Raw genomic sequence first — 18,966 nt, forward strand, 5'->3', positions numbered from 1 at the left:
GAAGCCTGTGTGTGGCCAATCTGGGTTGTCACAGAGACAGCAGCATCTGCCCACCAGACCTCATGAAGGTCACAGGGATGATGCACAGCCATGGCAGAGTAATCAGTCAGTGGATTGAGGCCATTGGCCACCCATATGGGAAACAAAGGTCCCCTCCCTCCTGCTAGACTCCACTGTATGAAGCACAACTAAACCAGCATTGAAAGGTGGCCCAGGAGATAGCGACGGCTGGGATGAGGCAGCCCTTCTCTAGCAAGCTGCCTAACCCTGAACCCACCGCGGGGTGGCATCGGGATCGCGGCTTCCTCCAAGACAAAAGGTGGCCATGCCACAGGACGAGGGCACAGAGAGGAGCATTTCCCCTGACTGCACTCGCTTAGCCTTAGCCTCCCAGCCTGGTCCCGCCCTGGGGGCTTAGGGATTTGTCAGGGAGACAGACTTATGGTGTGTACCCCTCCCTTGGCGCTGGGAACACTAGGGCCTTATTCTTGGCGGGGAGGGGGGGGCTGTCCTGGGCACTGTGAGGTGTGAGCAGCATCCCTGGCCCCTAGCCACTTGATGCCATGAGCACCCCCAGTTGTGTCAACCACAGATGTCCCCAGACATGCTCCAGTGTCCCTTAGAGGCAGAGCCATCCTGGGTGAGAACTGCTACTGTAGATGTGTCAGGATTGCCCCTCATCACCATGTACTGACCATGCCGAGAACCAGCTGGACTCTCTACTGTTACCCTGTTTTGTCCTACGGGGGCCCTGGAGGAGTAGGGTGTCACAGCCCTACTTTGATCCAGGAAAAGAGAGGCTCAGGTGGACACAGCTGTCCTGTGTGCACAGCCAACTGCTGGTGGGGCCGATGCTTGCCCCCGGCCCGGCCACTACACTGGGCCACCAGATGCGGAAGGCAGAGGAGGAACCAGGCTCGGGGCTATGACTGGAGCAACATGGGAGGGAGCGGCATGTGCAAAGGCCCTGTGTAGCTGGCCCTGACGCAGACTGTCCTGGCGTATTTGTAGGATCTGCACAGGGCCTGGCAGGGGATGGCAGGGTGTGCAGGTGAGCTCAGCAGTGCATGGAGTGCAGTGAGCAGAGCCTGGGGTGGCAGATTTGGGGTCATAGTGGCTTCGGGACAGCTGCTGCATCATGTAACCTCATTAACCAGCTGGGCTAGGCATGTTCAGGCCTGGGGCTGCGTGAGGTAATTAACTCCCCAGATTGTACCCAAGAGCCCTCACAGCCCTGCCTGGGAGTATGTGTGTGCATATGTATGCATGTGTGTGCAAGTGTGTGAGTGTGTACTGTGAGTGTACCGGTGTGTGCACAATTATGTGTGTGTGCCTATCTGTGCAAGTTGCACAAGTGCATGCAAGTGTGACATGTGTGCGTGCCTCCATATATGTGCACGCGTACGTGTGTACGCCTGGGCCCCATAGCTGTGACCCCTCGGCACCCGTGGGCCTCCCGCATTGAATCTGTGAGCTAGCTGGGAATGCTGCTCCATCCCTTGCCAAAAATGGGGTCCCCTGTGCTCGGACCCACTTTGAAGGTCCAGCCAAGTGGTCACCTACAGGGGGCATGTGGATTCTTGAGCCCAAGGTTCCTTCAGTCTTGCCTGCTCCTCTCTCCCTCCATCCTTGTCTCCCCCCAGGTCCCAGACCAGGATCGGGGCCCTCGCGGGCTGGGGCAGTCCCCAGCTCCCTGCCTGGCTGTGTGGGTGATGACACTCTGGGCTCTTCTCTCTCCAGGATGGGTGGGATCCCTGCAGTGAATGGCCGCGGGGAGCGTCTGCTCCTGCACATTGGGATCATCGACATCCTGCAGTCCTACAGGTGGGTGCCTCGCCCCTGCAGACGCGCTTGCTCAGGGAAGCTGGACGCTGTCTGCCAACAGGTGCCTCTTAGCCTTCAGGAAGGCTCCTGCCTGGCTGCCCTCCCCAGCCCTCCGGGGAGGCATTCAGTCCCCACCCCAGAGATTCCACCCCTGGAACCTAGATTTGTCCTTGGGGGTCAGTGATGTTGGAGACGGAGCAAGGCCAGCACAAGGCATGGGGGTGAGTGGGGTGTTGCCAGCCGAACTTCCACGCAGCCCTGTCTGTCGAGCACATAGTGTGTCAAGCTCTGGGGTAATGAGAGCAAGACAGAAATGCCCCATAGCTGTGACGAGTGACGTGTCTGGAAAGTTCCTACAACATGAAGAAGTACATGCGGCTGGTGCCACGTGCCATGTGGTTTTGTGCGTGGACATGAATGTGGCAGACCCTGAAGGAACAGACACCCAACCTTTACTTGGAGCTTAAAGTGGGGGTGAGAGGCAACCCCATTATTCGTGCCTTGTTCTCTGTGAGCTTTCTGCAGTGGACATATTAAAATTGGCATTATATTTTTATTGTAAGAACAACATATGTTGGTTATACAATATCCAAACGCGACAGGTTGTCAATGTGGCAGTCCATGTTTCCTGTCCACACCCCTACACCACTGCAGAAACCCGCTTGGCATTGGGCGATGTCTTCTTTGTGTGTTCCTCCTTTTTAAATACAGCAGATTCTCGAACAACATCATTTCGTTCCAATATGGTTGCATTATAACCTGCTGAGATGCCTAGGAGCCTCTCGTTTATATCAGTTAACCTATGGTAAAGTGGGTTTTGTTGTACGTTGTTTTTGTTCAAGTCTCAGAACCCGTAAGTGTAGCCCTGTGTAAAAAAAAAGTCTGCTCCTGCCCATCAATTTTTCACATCGTTTTTTCCACACCGGAGGGCTGACCTGGTCCCTGCAGAGATCTCCCTCGGTTTGGAGCAGGGTTAGGCACCTTTCAAAGCAGCCAGCTCTGGTTTCTGCCTCTGCTCCAGGGTGAGGCTGAGTGAGTGGCAGTAAATGACAGCAGCAAGCAAGAGTGGGGGTAGGGGTGTCGTAAGGAGGTGTGTCCCCAAGAGGGGATTCTTCCCCCCCGACAGACTAGAGGAGTCTGGGAAGACAGCCTGAGGGAGATGACATATGTGGCAAGCTTCTGTCTGGGGGCCACGGCGCAAGGCACTGACGCTAGCAGAGAGCAGCCAGGCTCAGCCTCAGCCAGGAGGGGAGACGAAAGGCAGGCTCCAGGAGGCGCTAGCTGTCTGTCCTCCATGGAAAGCCAAACACCATGGCCTTTTCACTTCCTCCTCCGTGTCAGAGGTAGTGGGAGCTGCCAGCAGGCTGGCCGGGGGACGGGGGTGGACAGGAAAGAGGGTAGGTGGCCTCTGGCTGATGCAGCGGGCAGCCTCAGTTCCTCTAAACCAGGGCTTCTTCACCTGCTCAATTCCAGGGGCACCTGTAGTCCTGATGACCGCAAATGTCCCCAAACATTGTCCCCTGGGGGCAGGATTGGCCTGGTAGAGAACTCCTGGACCTGAAGATTTGGCTCACATTCTGGGTGCTTTTCCTCTGCAGGTTCATCAAGAAGCTGGAACATACCTGGAAGGCTCTTGTCCATGATGGGGTGAGCGTCCTTCATTCACTTACTCGTTCATTCATTCATTCCATCTCTCAGTTCACAAATGCAGTGGCCATCTCCTGGGGCCAGGCACAGTGCTAAAAAGAGCCAAGAGGCGCATCCCCCTTCCTGGAGTAGCTGTCCAGCGGAGGCAGCCCTGTGACCAGGGAGGCGGCTCTTTTGTGGTGTTATAAATCCACAGTGGACAGGAGAGACACCAAATCCTGACAAGGCAACCATAACCCCAAAATAGGATTTGTGTCAGCCCAAGGAGTCCCCAAATGTTGATCAAAGTAACCATCCAGCTGTGAGCAAAAGGGCCCAGGTTCCTTCTGTTTGTTGCTGCATACCCCCAGGCCCTGCCCTCAGCCCCTGGCCCAGGTCCCATGTCATACGCCAGCCAGAGGGAGGTGCTGAGGAGCAGCCAGGGGAGGGGGCTTGCCTTTCCCTCTAAGGGCCGAGAGACTCACTGTCTTGGCTAGCTCGCCCTCAGCCAGACATGGTCACATGGTGGCCACATTCAGCGCAGGGAGGATGGGAAATGTCGTTTTCATTGTAAGAGGCCTGGTGTCTAGACAGGTTCTGTTCTATTACTGCAGGGGAAGGATGCTGGACTGGGTGGGGCCCAGGGATACTGCTCAACACCCTACAGTGCCCAGGACGTCCCCAACCCCCAGAGAATGACCCAACCCCAGGGTCCCCAGTGCTGAGGGGGAGACTGTGCTATAGAAGGCAAGGAGACTGGATCCTGGGGAGCAATAAGGAATCTCTGCTTTAGGGGACCAACACTTATAAAGCACCAGCTGTGTGCTGGCCCCCTGCCTTGTGTAAATCCTGGTGGGCGTAGCCGCCTCCCATCTACCTTGTTGCTCACCTACGGAAACGACCTCTAAGAGGGGCAGTGCCCTGCCCGAGGTCACCCTGACAGCGTGGGGACAGCTGGGTCTGCCTGGCACTGAGAAACACCAGCTTTCATTTGTCACAGCTGATCGGCTCTGCCCTTGGAGCAGGCATGGCCATGTGCCAACCAAACTTTACCTATAAAACAGGGCCTGGGCCATGCTCTGCCAGCCCCTGCTTTAGAGAATCCTTCTGGTTCCCTTATTTTGATACTTACTTGTCTACTTCATTGAACAGTTATTTTATTCACATGGCTCAAAAACTGAAAATACAGATGGGGTCATAATGTAAAAATCTCCTGGCACTGTTGCCTGATCCCTGGGTCTCCTCCATGAAGCCCTGTGCTGTGACCCCATCTCCCCCTCCACAGAGAAAGTGCGCCCCACCCCCCACAGTGGTCTGTCCTGGGCTGCCCTGTGGGACGCAGGGAGCCGTAGTGCTCATGCCCCTGCGGGCCCACGGGCCTCTACATCTCTTCCCAGGACACCGTCTCCGTCCACCGTCCCAGTTTCTATGCCGAGCGTTTCTTCAAGTTCATGAGCAACACAGTTTTCCGGAAGAACTCCTGTGAGTTGCCCTGGCCTTTTGGGCGAGAGGGACCTGGGGTGTGGAGAGAGGAGGGTGGCAGCTGTCAGCGGGGCAAACTAGTGCACCTTGTTCTGTCACTTGGCCAGCCCCAGGCCTCAGTCAGGGGCTTGGTCCCAAGAACAGGGCGGTCCGGCAGCCCTGCCATGCAGGACAGCACAGGACCTGGTGCCCACGTCCAAATATGAGTCCTGGCTTTGTTTCATCCTGCCCGTGTGACGTCAAGCCAACAGAGGGCATGAGCCTCGGTTTCCCCATCTATACAGAGGCTGAGGGGGCAACATGCTCCACACAAGACAGGCGGGCCTGGCCTGGCTCCAGGACTGAGCAGGGCTGCCCACAGCCTTGCTCTGTTGCCAAGGACGTGTGACTTTGGTGAACCGAGATAGTCATTGGCCTAACCAGACATTGTCAGGGAGGGTGCAGGGTGAACGGTAGTGGCCCTTGCCCTGTGGGTGGTTTCAGGAGGTCACATGTGTGTACTGGCCTCAAGAGTCCCCAACTCTGGTGCATACTCCAGTCTGGGATTTCACGTGCCACTCGAAAGAGTCTTCTTCCCAACGTATCTATCTGTCTGTCGTTCCCCCACCCCAGCTCCCCTCCTCCAAATGCAAGGTACTTCTTGGCCTTCGTCACTATGTCCGCAGTGTCCAGCCTGAGGGCCTGTTACATAATAGGGACTCAGTAAGTGTCTGTGTGTGCCTTATTCCCCAGGCCTAGAACCCTGTGGGGCACTCTCCCACCCCGGCCCACGTCTGTGTGGGCCGCTAGCCAGCCCTGGTCACCTGGAGCTGGCTCACAGAGACAGGGCAGCTCCACATTCTGTGACATGCAGTCAATAGCTTGAAATCTAGTGGTGGGAACATTCACACCATGGAAATAGGCAAACCTCACAAAACCAGCTCTGTCTCCAGAGAGATGCTTGTTAACTTGACCAGCACACCACTTCCTGGAACCTTCTTAGGATGCTACCCCCACTGTAGTCCAGAGGACTTTGCTGGCCTCTGCAGGCTGGATGGCTGTGCACGGGAAAAACTGAGCATCTAGTGTGTGCCAGGAGCTGTGCTGGCCGCTGTGGGGGCAGAGGTCGCAGTAGGAGCAAGGAGAGGGTGGTGACAGGTGCTGACAGGCCAGGCCTGGTGCAGGGAGTGTTATGGGGTTCACATGCCTCACGTGACCTTGTTGTTTGTGGAGAAGAATGCTGGAGCCAAGAAAGGCTGAGCTATGTTCCCCAGGCCATACAGCCTGACTGGGAGCCAGGCCCTTGGCACTGAGTTCTGCATTCCCCAAGGCCTTCTATTTCCTTGTTTGACTGTTGGGCCCAGCTACAGTGGGCTGCAACAAAGCGGGTGGCGCCCCACAGCGCTCAACAAACATTGGGAGCTGCGGACTCAGCAAGTGCTTCCCGAGGACGCAGGGTGGGGGCGCTAGGTTCCACCTCTGTTGGCAGGCAGAGCCAGGTGGAAAGCGGGGTGGGTTTTCTCCGAGAGGAGCATTGCCTCTTGCCCAGGCTTGAGGAACAGGCCGGAGCTGGGGCAGCGAGGGCCATGTGCGCGGCCGGTGGGCCCCTTGGTGCCCACCACACTGTCATGCAAAGGAAGGACGGGGTCTGTGGGGCCCTGCCTTGTCTCCACCCCAAGCGTGCCAACCGCCCTTCCTCCCCAGCCCTGAAGTCGTCGCCATCCAAGAAGGGCCGTGGTGCCTTGTTGGCAGTCAAGCCCCTGGGGCCCACAGCTGCCTTCTCAGCCAGCCAAATCCCCAGTGAGCGGGAGGACGCGCAGTATGACCTGCGGGGAGCCCGCAGCTACCCCACATTGGAGGACGAAGGTGAGCAGGCAGCGGGAGTGGTACATTTGTGGGAGGAGGAACGAGGGACCTGCTGGGGACAGACAACGTCCCTGGGGGCTAGCGGTTGTGGGGCGCAAGGAGCAGTGTTACCAGTGTAGTGCGAAGAAGGGGATCTCTGAAGCTGGGCCCAGCCTGGACAGGAGGAACCGGGTCCCAGTCACCCCCTCTTTCATACCAGCATCTGCAGCCACCTGGGGAGAGAGGGGAAGCTGAGACTAGGCCCAGGAAGGGCTGCGGGGCAACCTGAGCACGGAAAGCACCACAGAGGGAGGAGACAGCCTCCTCTCATATCACTAGAGGTGCACAGAGGCCCCAAAGGATGAAGTGGTTGGCAGAGTTGGGCCTGATGCTCTGGACGTCCCTTTGAGCAACTAGGATCACGGATTCCAGGCAGGGAGTAGGGGGCGGGATGGAAAATAGCATCAAGGAAGAGAGAAACTGCGTATCTAAGGTCCTGCGGCAGGACTGTGCCTGGTGTGTTAAAGGAACAGCAAGTGGCCGTGTGGCTGGAGCGAGTGAGCGATGGGGAGAGAGGGAGGAGGTGAGGACAGGGAGGGGAGGGGGCAGGTAGGACAGGATTTCTGGGAGGCAGTCTGGATTTTAGTTTGAGAGTAGCAGGAAGCTACTGGAGTCCCTTGTGCTGGGGACAACAGAGTGTGGGTGACCAGTGACCCCTGCAGTAGAGCCTGGAGCCTGGGGGCCTGGGAGCCTGGCTGTCGCAGGCACCCACTACCTCCTCCCTGCAGGTCGGCCCGACCTCCTACCCTGCACTCCACCTTCTTTTGAGGAGGCCACCACGGCATCTATTGCCACGACCCTGTCTTCCACGTCCCTCTCCATCCCAGAGCGGTCCCCCTCAGAGACCTCAGAGCAGCCAAGGTACAGGTGAGCGAAGGGGGCATCTCCCTGAGGGGGGGCTTAGGGGTAGGGCTGCGTTCCCAAGAGGAGGGGCCAGGGCGGGGCCTTGGGGCGGGCAGGGAGGCCTCTCCAACACGTTCCGTCTCTTCCACCTGTTTCTGTTCTCTCGGAAGGCGGCGCACACAGTCCTCCGGACAGGATGGCCGGTAAGATGAGACCCCAGCCCGCTCCTATCCAGTCTTCTCTACAGGCCCCGCAGTCTACCCAGCTCCTCCGCGGCACAGCGTCCCCATCCCTCCCTTTCCTCCCTCGCCTTCCCTTCTGCACAGCTATCCCCTCTGCATTTCCACCCAGAGCCCCTCTTTCCTGGGGGTAGATTTATGGTGACGGTCAATCTTCAGGCCCTAGAACCACACAGACTCTCAAGTCATTTTGTGCTTCTCTTCCACCTGGGGGACCCCCCCTCCCCTGTACCTGTTGATCCTTTCTTTTCTTTTTTATTCTTAAGAGATACAAAAGGGAACATAGTGAGATGCCTGTCCCTGCCCCATGCCCAGTCGCTTCCCTGGGAGCACCCCCTGGATGGGACCTTTTGTCTCTGGAGATATTTGATGAATATACAAGCAAGCAAACACTTGGGCTTGTATTTAACCTTTTGTTTTGACACAACTATGGCTCTGTGCCCCCTGTCCCTTACTTTTTCACTTTCCAGATGAAGGTTGCCACTGTGAGCCTTTTTCTTTTAACAGGCCGTTTCTGCTCTTGGGGACGTTGTTTTCTGTTTGATCTTGTCACACGGCTGTAGTATAGAGGTTGCTTTTCAGAATTAGTTTCTGGTATGACAACTCCTGCCAGCTGAAAAGAAAGCCATGGTGCAAAGCACGTTTGGATAAAAGTATAGCTCCCTCTTCCAGCTGCCTGCTGGCTGCCAAAAGCGCTGACTGACCTACACCAGGGACCACACCTTCTGGGCCCCCAAAACCCCCCACCCCTAGTTCAGGCCCCAGGCGGGTGCCCTTCCACCCCAGGAATGGGGGCAGGATCTAGGTTGCCACTCACTCGTTACGCCCCTGCTGGTGCCGGAGTCCCAGGACCCATAGGTGCACAGTCAGTTGCCATCCCCTCAAAGCCCCCAGGTGGGTGTGGCAGCCAGAAGGACCAGGCCTGAGCTGGGCCAGCTTGGGGTGCTGGTCAGCTAGTGCCCAGTGACAGCACCTCAGCCCCCCATGGGACTGAAATTGGCACCTGCCCAGAGGAACTCAGCAGGAGCTCCTGGGAAGTGGAGGTGGGGCGAGGAGGGAAATGGAGCATGGCACCCTGTTGCCTCCAGGACCCAGGAGGAGGCACACATGGAGGAGGACCTGCAGCAGATCACGGTGCAGGTGGAGCCCACATGCAACGTGGAGATAGTGGTCCCCAAGGAGGAGGAAGAGGGGTGAGTGATCATCTGGTCCCTGCAGTCCATGCTTTCCAATTACCTGGTTCCTGTGCTCAACTTCTGCCCCATTCCGTTGGCCAAGCATGGTTATGTGACCCACTGGCAGCAAGACAAGCTGGGAATCGTAGTCCAGAATCCTGGAAACAGAGGCATGGGAATGGAGCTTCAGGCACAGGGGCCTTGGGGACTACCAATTCACTGGCAGAGGTGCAAATAGTGTGTCAGTCCAGGGATTGTACCTCATGGGTTCCTTTTCTCCTCTTTGCCCTCACTCTTGCCTGCACTTACAAGAGGATGACTGGCCAGTTTCTTCAAAGGACCACTTTTGAACTTTGTCACCCTTTTTCTTACCATGTTTTGTTCTTGTTTCATGTACTTCAACTCATCAGTTATTTCTTCCTTCTAACTTCTAGTTTGTTTTCTTACTTGTTCCTTTTTTGCCAGCATAGGTTGAATACTTAAGTTCCTTTTTTCTTTCTTCAATAAGAGGCACCTTTAAGGCTGTGAGTTTTCCTCTGAGTGCTGCTTTTGCTGTGGTCTATGTGTTTTAACAAGAAGCAGTTCCTTTTTATGCTGGCTCTTTATTGGATAGTTAATGATTTTCCTTCTACTGTCTTCTTTGATCCAAATCAGTGAGGCTTTCAACCATATGGGGGTGGTCCTGCATTCCAAGGGCACTGGCCATATCTGGGGACATCTGTGGTTGTCACAACTAGAGGTGCTTCTGGCATTGATTGGGTGGGGGCCAGAGATGCCACTCAACACCCCACAGTGCCCATGACAGCCCCAAAGAGAACGACCCAGCCCTGGTATCAACAATGCCCAAGGGGAGAGCACTGTTGGATTATTTAGAAGTTTCTCTCCACTTTTGAGAATCTAAGGATTTTTTTACCCTTTTCGTACTTACCTGTAATTTTACTAGGTTTTGAATTGAAGAAAGTGGCCTTAAAAAAAAATCTATGCTATTCTATTTTTTTTAATAGATTAAAGTCTTTATGGCCAAGTACATCAGTTTTTTAAGGGTTTTGGGGTTTTTTTAATGTCCATGAACATAGAGGATAAATGCGTATCTTCTGTCGGGGGATGGAAAGTTCTCTATAAATCTGTTCTGTCCAATGTATTGATTGCTATCATTCAGTTTCTTTATGTCCTTACTTTTAGTCTGCTTTGTCTATTTAATTCTATAATTTAGAATTTCTGTTCTATTTCAAGAGACCTTACTTAGCACTTACAGCATTTCCAGGCTGCACTTCCCCATTAATTATTTATTGTACACACATGCGGCCACACACGTTTCTGCCACTGTGCCTTTTTGCTGTTAACTGAAGTCTCGCATTGTAAGGTATCATTCAGTCTTTGCCCAGAAAAACAACCTGACCTGAAACATGACTGAAGAACAACTTCTCCACAGTTAGGGCTTGTCATCTTTTTCGTGAGATGAAAGTTATGCAGCCGTCAGCCAAGGCCTGGCCGTGACCCTCGCCATCTCTCTGTCTCAGTCTCCACACGAGACAGCAGCACCCCTCCCCAAGGGATATTCAGTGGATTCATTCACACAAGACCCTTGAGCAGGCCTGGCACGTAGTAAGTGCTCAGTTCTATGCATTCCCACTTTACAGAGGAGGAACAGAGAGGCTCAGAGAAGGGAAGTGAGGCTTCAGGGTTGCACAGTGAGTGAGTGGCAAGGCCAGGACAGTGCATGGCCTAAGCTGGGGAAGGGGTCCAGGTGGGCCATTTATCACCTGGGCCGCCACAGAATTGGGGGTGTTTAGTTTTATTTGGCTTCCTGAGACTTTGTCTCCAGAGGGACACACTGACGAGGGAGGAGGGGGCAGAGGGGTGGGAGGGCATGGGCTAGCAAAGGATGGTGCTGCTGAGAGCCCAGCGCCAGGACTCCCCCGTCCTCCCTGTCCCCAGGGTGGAAGCTTCCCCCGCCTGTGCCTCTGCTGCTGCTGTCGAAGTAGAAACCGCCAGCCAGGCCTCAGAGCCCGCCAGCCAGGCCTCAGATGAGGAGGATGCTCCCGCCACTGACATCTACTTTGTAAGTTCTCCAGGGGCTCTCTCCCGTCACTGGACCCTCGCCCCAGCAGGCGCTCATGCGCACACAGGCACGGACATGCCCGCACACGTTGACATGTACCACATACATCACAGCCACATACACGTGCATGTGCTCACATGGACACACTCCCATATTTACACACATTTGTACTAACACATGGACATGTGCACACATACTCGAGAGGCATGTGTGCACACACCTGCACATGCTCTTGCACGCCCACCGGCATACTCTCAATGTGCTCTTGCATATTCACAGACACACACATGGTATGCTCTTGATCACATGCACGCGCACATGGTATGTGAGTGTTCTGCCTGGCATCACCCAGGCCAGGCCATTCCAAGGCCAGGAATCGGCCTTGGACCCTCCTCCCCAGACCTTGTGACCACTGCCTGGTACGAGACAGGGCCCCAGCCGTGCCAGCCTGTGCCCCTTGGAATCATCTGAATCCTCATGCTCTCAGCCCCCACAGGCCCCGGGGTCCTCCTTGGTCTGTGCCGAGCTGGCTGAGGTGGACTGGAAATGCTATGCATCTTCTTCCACTGGGTGGGGGGTGCAGCTGGGTGGGCGCCACCCGTAACGGGGAAAGGGAATTGTGGCAAGGCACAGATCGTCCTCATGCTGTCGACTTTACTGGCCAAGGACACGTGGCTGCTCCTGGACAAGGCGGGTTTGTCAGAACAAGGAGGGGCCCTGGCCTGGGGACCGGGGCCTCCCTCCCAAAGCTGGGGGTCGCCTTCCCCCCTGTGCGTCTCCTGCAGGCAGACAGATTAGATGAGCCAGGAGTCTGGTGAGGTAGGTGTTGGGTGGCCAAGGAACCCGCAAAGTTGAGTCCGCTGGCCCCCGACACTGGATCAGAGGCCAGATGGCCCCAGTTGCAACGGGGAAGTCCAGACACTGCAGCCCAGCTGTCTGCCCTCTTCCTAGACCTTCATTTTCATCCCCGCCAGGGGAAGGTGAGCTCGAGCTGCTCACTGCCTTGGTCCTGGCGTCTGGCCTCCAAACCTCCAGGCCTTTGACAGTGCGGGTGAGCCTGGCCCTGTGCTGCTGCCGCTGCTTCATAATGACCCCCACCCTGCTGTCCCAATCCAGTGCTTCTGAGTCACGGGGCTCCTGCCAGGAACAGTAGCAGGCACTCTGTGTGTGTGTCCTCTGTACCTGCCATCCTCCCGCCATCCATGGGAGCTTGATTTATGTCCTGTTCTTGCAAATCGTGTGCGAGGTGGCCAGGCTGTGTCCTATGAGTGGGTGGCTGGGCCACGAGGGCCACAGAGAAGGTTAAGGCCACAGAGTGACCCTGACGCCCCCAGACCCTCCTACTGCTTTGCCATCGGCTCACCTGCCCCCTCCCAGCACCCTCCCCACCTGACCTTCCTGACCTCAGCGGGATTCCGCGTTCCTGTCCCCTCATCCTGTCCTCTCTTTGCCTCCTCCGCCCGCCCGGCCCACCCAGTTCACGGATGGGAGGTACTGGATTTACTCTCCCCGGCACCACCGACTGCGGGCCATGACGCTGAGCTCCTCGGGGACTGTAAGTGACCACAGCAGGCCTCCAGGAAGCCCAGTCCCTGTCCCGCTGCCCAGGGCAGCCAGGAGCCCTAGGGCCTAACCGCCCCTCTTCCTCTGAGAAGGGACCTGGGGAAAATAATCACGACAACTGTGCAGGGTGTCCTGCTGTGTGTGTCCTGCAGGAATGTCATTTAATCCCCTATGAGGCAGGTGAGCGTCTGCGGCCAGCAGGCAGACGGCCAGTACTCAGTGGGCCTGGTTGGGGTGGAGACTACATTTGACTCCCAGCCCCAAGCCGCCTCTGACCCTTCCCAGCCTTTCTAATGGCGGGACAAGTCAGGTGGACACTTCTCATTTGTTCAGACCTTGCTGCTGACAGCTCCCCAAGGCACATCTGCTCCTTTGATGGGAGTAGTTACATAGGTCAGTGAGGGACTGCAGAGCCGGGCTCTTAGCTGCAGGAGAGAGGAGTTGTTATCTTCATACCCATTTCACAGATGGAGAAACTGAGGCCTCAGCTCCATAGGGAACCCATGAGAGCACACAGGTGGGACAAAATCTGAGTCCAGCCTCCCAAGCAGCCCCTGTGTGTAGTAGACACTCATCCATCCAGTGAGCTTAGGACACTACATGGATGTCATGTGGCAGTGGCCTTATCAGTCCTGTTATTGTCATTATGAGCAATAAATGAAGAGCCCAGAGAGGCCAAGTAACCTGCCCAGAGCTACACAGTGCAAACTGGTGGAACAGGGTGAAAAACTGGAGCAAGAGTTTCTATTCTCGAGAAGAAGCCCCTCAGAGGCTCACACCCTGGCCCCAGCAGCAAGGCCCTCTTCCCACTGCTGCATGTCGAGACCACTTTCCTAGTCCCACTGCCACACTCTGTCTTCCCAAGATGGCAAGGCCACCCCCCCATAGGCGATTCATGATCCAACAGCTGGGGAGACACAGCAGCCCCCAAGGGCTCCCTTGGCGGGCAGTTTGCAACTGTGCCTGGATTGGGTTGGTGTGAACTTTGAAAGAAAGGAAAGGGTATCTCTGCAGGGGGCACAGCTGAACAGGAAGGAGGGGGCGGAATGAGGAGAAGAAAGCTGGATGAGTGGCAGGAGGGACCCTCGGACCTGCAGGGAGGGTGTCCCCTCGGCCTGACTGTAATGGAATCACCCCCAATTCCTGGGTCGCTCCCTCCCCCAGACCCAGCTCTCTACAATATCCAATGGGACCCTCTTTTCCCAAGTTCTGAGCTCAGCAGGGCAGCTGCCTCAGCGCCGAGCTCCCCTGCAGCTGCCCTATGCTGGGCACTGGACGTGCCTGGCCCTAGACAGCTGAGCCCTGGCCTCTGGGCTCCCAGGGGGCCAGGGGAGATAGAGCGAGCCGCTGCTGGTGGGTGGGGGGATTTTATTGCCCCATAACCATCTAAAGGAATGAGCGGAGCCTAGAGTGGCATCTTGCCCTGCTGCCCTATGTTCCTTCGTGCCAGTCCACAGATGGGCACAGGCCTCCTGGGGGATGAGGTACATGGTGCCCAGCAGCCTGAGTGGCCTACTTGAGCATGGGGTTCTGGCCTGTGAGAGCAGGTGTCATGGAGGGAGCTGCAGGGAGGGTGGGATTGAGTAGGCACAGGGGCGGGGAAAAGCAGCAGATGGGCTCTGAGGGGCAGTGAGTGCAGGAGGGGCAGGTCAGGGGGCTTGTCGGTTGTGGCTATGGTAGGTTTAGGGGCCCTGGGACAGCCAGGCGGACGTGGCCAGGGTAAGTGTGTACTCAGACCTGATGCTCAGAACAGAGGCTTGAGCTGGCGTAGAGGTCCTCAAGCCTCAGGGCACTGAAGGCCGGGGTGGGGGGGGCTCCCGGGAGGGAAGAGGAAGGAGGAAGACAGGTGGGGAGAGCCCTGAGGAGGGCTTCAGGGCCCATGGAGTTTCCTGAGATGGGAGCAGACCTGGCAGGAAAGCATGGCAGGAAACCACCCCCAATCTTATGCCAGAATGGGGAACCCCCTCCCCAGACACAGCTGGAGGAACACCAGTCGGCCCCCGCCACCCTTTGCCACCAAGTGCCCCCAGAACCCACGTGACAGGCAGGATCTGAGGGCAGGGTGCTGCTGGGCCAGGACGGAGGTTCAGGCGCCGTGGATGGGCAGAGGAGGAGAAGGAGAGAGGACAGCAGAGCACGCCAAGCCCCTGCCACTCTTCCTCCCCACCTCGCTGCGCCCGGCCTGCCCTGACTGCCCTCACTGCTTCCTGCTGCCCGCCCTGCCTGCTCTGGCCACTCAGCCCCGGCTCTGCCCATCTCTAGGGCCATCCAGGTTGGGGACAGGTCCCCATTAGGGAGAGGGCAGCCAGGGGCTGAGCTGCCCACTTGTCGTCCTGCGTTGGGGGTCCGCCTCTTTTATTTCTGTTTCTTCCTTCCTCCCTCTCACCTCTCTTGTGCCGCCTCACACCCTGCTCTTCTTCGCCCTTCCTGCACGTGCCGCCTGCCTGCCCTCCAGCCCACCGATGAGAGGAGCTGGGTGTACTCCCCACTCCACTATAGTGCACAGGCCCACTCAGCCTCCGACGGCGAGAGCGACACAGTAAGTGTGCCCACGGCCCTCCAGCCTGGCCTACTTGGGGCTGAGAGCATAGACCCCAGATGCCCCAATGACAGAGGGGGAAACTGAGGTCTGGGGTGGGGGGCAGGCCTGGGCCCTTACTATGTGGAGGCCCGTGGGGCAAGTATCTTGGGGCCAGGCCCCACCGTGGGAGGCCCATGGTGCGGGGGGGTCCAGCCCTGACCCACCCAGCCCTCACCTGCCTCTCTTGCCTCCTGCAGTAATTTCTATGCAGTCACCAACCCATAAGAATGGAGCACACACTCAGCGAGCCCAGCTCGGCCCAGAGCACAGGAGGTGCCACCTGGCTGCCACTGGTCTCACTCGCCCACGTCCTCCCCTTGGCGGTGGTCGCTGATGCTCCGGGCTGCAAAGCGATCGCCCCCGGCTCCGTTGACTACCTACGCCTGTGATACTGTGAACCTTCCTGAGTTCCCAATCATGTATTTATTTTGGGTCCTTACTCTTTGCACAGAGACAGCAGCACATGAGTGCTTTTTTGGATAAAGAAAAAAAGAACAGTGGAAAAAGAAGAAACTCCATTCTAAGCACTTTTTAGTTCTTTGCTATGCTTGCATGTGTCTTGCTGAGGGAACAAGACCTGTCTGCTGAAAACCCCACTCTGAGTTTCCGCAGGCACCTCCCTGCTCCACCTGCATCTTGGATGGGGCGCCTTGGAGGGAAGAGCCGCCAGATCCCCACTGGTTCCCAGGGCGCCTCTGGAGGCCACCCACTCAGGCCCAGCCGCTGCTCTCGGCTCAGGTTTGTGGGCCAGGAGCTGGACATCTGTCCTTGGGGAGGCCGACTGGTGGTCCAGGGCTGGCTACCACCCGGCTGACCCCTCAATCTCTCGACATCTGTTTCCCACCACCCCCTCCTCCCAGGTGACTTGGGGGCAAAAATAGCCAGGCAGCGAAGAGTACAGACACACGACTGCGCCTCTAGGTGGAGTTCAGGGCTGTGGACATCTCTGTCACCTGTGCGGACAGCTCAGTGTGTGGAAGATAGGGCCCAAGTGATGGGAGACAGCCTTTCCAAGCAGGCTTTCCAAAACAGCTGACTCAGAGGCAGCACCCATGCCCTCAGCCACAGGACTCCCCGAGAGCTCGTGTCCTGGAGCAGGGGCTCTCCCCGTGGGCGCACACGGGGCCTAGAGGGCCAGGCTCTCCAGCAAGAGTTCCCCCAACTGGGGTGGGGATCGTCTCTTTCATTTTTAAATGATGATGACGCCTGTGCTGATTAAAGGATAGGGAGAGAAATTCTTCATGAAGAACAATACGGTTGTTTTTATTTTTCTGTCATCTTCAGCAGGGGCAGCCATTCCTGGGCCCGGAGCTCCAGTGGGTGGCTGCCAGGTTACCCTGCTGTGTCCAGAGAAGGCTACTGGAACCAACAGCTTTGCAGGGCCTCTCCCTCCACCTAGACACACTCCCACCTCCTGAGGTGAAATATCAGTGGTGGCTGTCCCTTCTGTACTCTGCAGACCCCCACCAACTCAGTTCCACATGGGAGGAGCTGGGAACCGGCTCAGAGCGAAGCCACACCTTTTAGAAGAATTTCTCCGCTGCCCTGCTTCCCTGGTGGAGCCCCAGACAGCCAGACAACCCGCCGACCCAGGAACCTGAGTTCTTCAGTCCTCGCAAGCTGCATACGCTGTTGCTCCTTCCTGCTGTGCAGGTCCCTCATCCCACTTCAGACAGTCTGCTGGAGGGAGCCTGTTGGTCTGGCTGCTGTCTGCTCTTCTCTGGAGAGCAAGGCTGCACCCCGAGGGCTCTCTTCTCACTGTCAGCATGGGAGCAGCACCCCAGCTCTGAGCAGGGCCATGGGGGACACTCCATGCAGCCTGGGGAAAGGGACCCTCAGAGGACCTGTCAGAATAAGCTTGCAGGTGGCCTGAATAAGAAGCAAAAGTGCATCCTCTCCCTCCTGCCCAAGGAGCGTTTCTCCAGACCCTGGGGAGCACCCTCACCTGGATATCAGACTGGTGCCTGTCTGCAGGTACTGTGGCCAAATGCCACAAGTCACCAGTCTGTCCCTGACCACTCCCACCAAGAGGGAAGACAGGCAGAGTTCAGGAGGTGCATCTCAGGCCTGGGAGACTTAACAGGGACTGCTGTGTCAACCAAACGCCAACGAGAGAGCCCTCACCCAGGCTCCCAGAGACCAGGCACCATAGACATCCTGAGCCCTGGTGGAGATGGCCATTACAGCAGGCAGAGTCCTGGAGCAGTGGGCTCTGCGTCCCAGGCGTCCTTGGCCAGGGTATCTGGAGCTGTAGGAGCAAGGAGGGGAGCTGCCTGCGTGGCCCCCTCAGGTCCCCAGCCCTTGCTGGGTACCTCGGCCTTTCCTGAGTGAATCACAGAACAAATGTGCTGGTCGGATGCTGACTCACAGGAGTAATTTGCAAACCTCCTGGATATGACATTACTATTTTTGTTTGAAGTCAGGAAGACCCCTTCGGAGACCCATTTTGTGTTGTGTTCTTTGTCCCAGGACTGGGCAGGGGAGCAGGAAGGCAAGACCTTATTTATAACTGTACTGAACTCATGGCCTTCCTCAGACCCCTGACCAGGAAGGCCCTGGTCCCACCCAGCTGTCACCCTGCCCCCCCTACCCCATCCCCCAGATGGAAATCTGTAAATTGCCCTGTTTCCCTCCTGGCTCATCTCTGATGGCCGCTGTCGCTGAGAATGTGAGCAGCGTCTGACTTGCTGTACTGTAAAAATGAAAGGCATTTCCCGAGGCTAACAAGGTGGAGCCTTCTGTGAGTCCCCTGCCAGCCTCCTCTCCTCAACCCCTTTGCCTCCACCACCTGGCTCAGTGCAATACCCCCATCCCTGATGGGGTCTCTTGCCATGGTACTGTCGCCGCAGCCCCTCTGTCCCCATCCCAACCTTGTTTTTATGGCTGAACTGATTTTGAAACACAACGTAACTGCAAACCTTGTGTGTCTTAATTCTCACCGGGGCTTCAACGTGCTCAGCCCCCGGTCTGGTATGTGACAATCCAGAGTGAAGCCTCCTGTGGGCGCCTCTGTAACCTTGCAGCCACTGCTGGCCCTGATAACACTCGTATGCAGCCCCGGGCCCCATCCCCGCCGCCCCTTCCTCTTTTTATGTTGAAAGATCTCTCTAATAAATTGGGTAATAAGCATCTGCGCATTGTTGCCTCTCCGCGTTCCTGTGGTCTGGTTGGGATTTTGAGGACTGGCTGTGAGTAAGAACATAAACCCTCAAAGATTTAAAATAACAGAACCCAAATGTCTTCACTGCCTTGAGCTAGCCTCCTGGATTCCAGATCAGCCACAAAAAACTCAAAAGGTTCTGGCGTCAGTGCAGTCGAGCTCAAGGAACAAACATTCCCAAACGTTTGTATTCCTTCTGCCAGAATGGCTCATATTGAGTAATGCATGGACCCCATTTAAGGGGAAAATATTTCCCCTAGACTCAGTTTAAGAACTGAGTTGACAGTGAGATCCTGTCTGTAAGAAAGCTCTTGGAAACCCAGTTACAATCACAGATGCAGATGCAGGGTGGCTCTGCTTCTGTATAGACTAGACATGCAGCTGATCTGGAAGGTGCTTTCCTTACGTTCAGAGATTAGAAGTCAGATACTCTCATGGATGCATCTGCATTTTGAAGGTCTCAGGGCCAGGCCCCCCTCACGTTTTGGGCTATCCCATCAGCAGTACAGCCCACATCCCATAACAAC

The 18,966-nt window shown here is 56.6% G+C and overlaps 1 protein-coding gene across 4 annotated transcripts in view; it reads left to right on the forward strand.

The window, feature by feature from the left end:
* PIP5K1C (phosphatidylinositol-4-phosphate 5-kinase type 1 gamma) overlaps positions 1-18,397 on the forward strand; it is a 52,378-nt gene extending 33,981 nt beyond the window's left edge. Inside the window, exons 9-19 of one of the 4 annotated variants that reach the window (XM_054578061.1) lie at positions 1,741-1,824; positions 3,423-3,471; positions 4,848-4,932; positions 6,616-6,777; positions 7,545-7,683; positions 7,830-7,862; positions 8,987-9,091; positions 11,012-11,135; positions 12,613-12,690; positions 15,154-15,237; positions 15,477-18,397. In XM_054578061.1, the coding sequence (XP_054434036.1) occupies positions 1,741-1,824; positions 3,423-3,471; positions 4,848-4,932; positions 6,616-6,777; positions 7,545-7,683; positions 7,830-7,862; positions 8,987-9,091; positions 11,012-11,135; positions 12,613-12,690; positions 15,154-15,237; positions 15,477-15,479 (946 nt within the window). In that variant the 3' untranslated portion in view covers positions 15,480-18,397. The remainder of the gene's footprint in view (positions 1-1,740; positions 1,825-3,422; positions 3,472-4,847; positions 4,933-6,615; positions 6,778-7,544; positions 7,684-7,829; positions 7,863-8,986; positions 9,092-11,011; positions 11,136-12,612; positions 12,691-15,153; positions 15,238-15,476) is intronic. The other 3 variants (XM_054578062.1, XM_054578063.1, XM_054578064.1) reach the window with 3 other exon arrangements.
* Positions 18,398-18,966: the final 569 nt, after the last annotated feature.

Source organism: Pteronotus mesoamericanus, unplaced genomic scaffold (genome assembly GCF_021234165.1).
Source record: "Pteronotus mesoamericanus isolate MK-2021 breed Mesoamerican mustached bat unplaced genomic scaffold, CSHL_Meso_final contig_482, whole genome shotgun sequence".
Classification (NCBI taxonomy): Eukaryota; Metazoa; Chordata; class Mammalia; order Chiroptera; family Mormoopidae; genus Pteronotus; species Pteronotus mesoamericanus.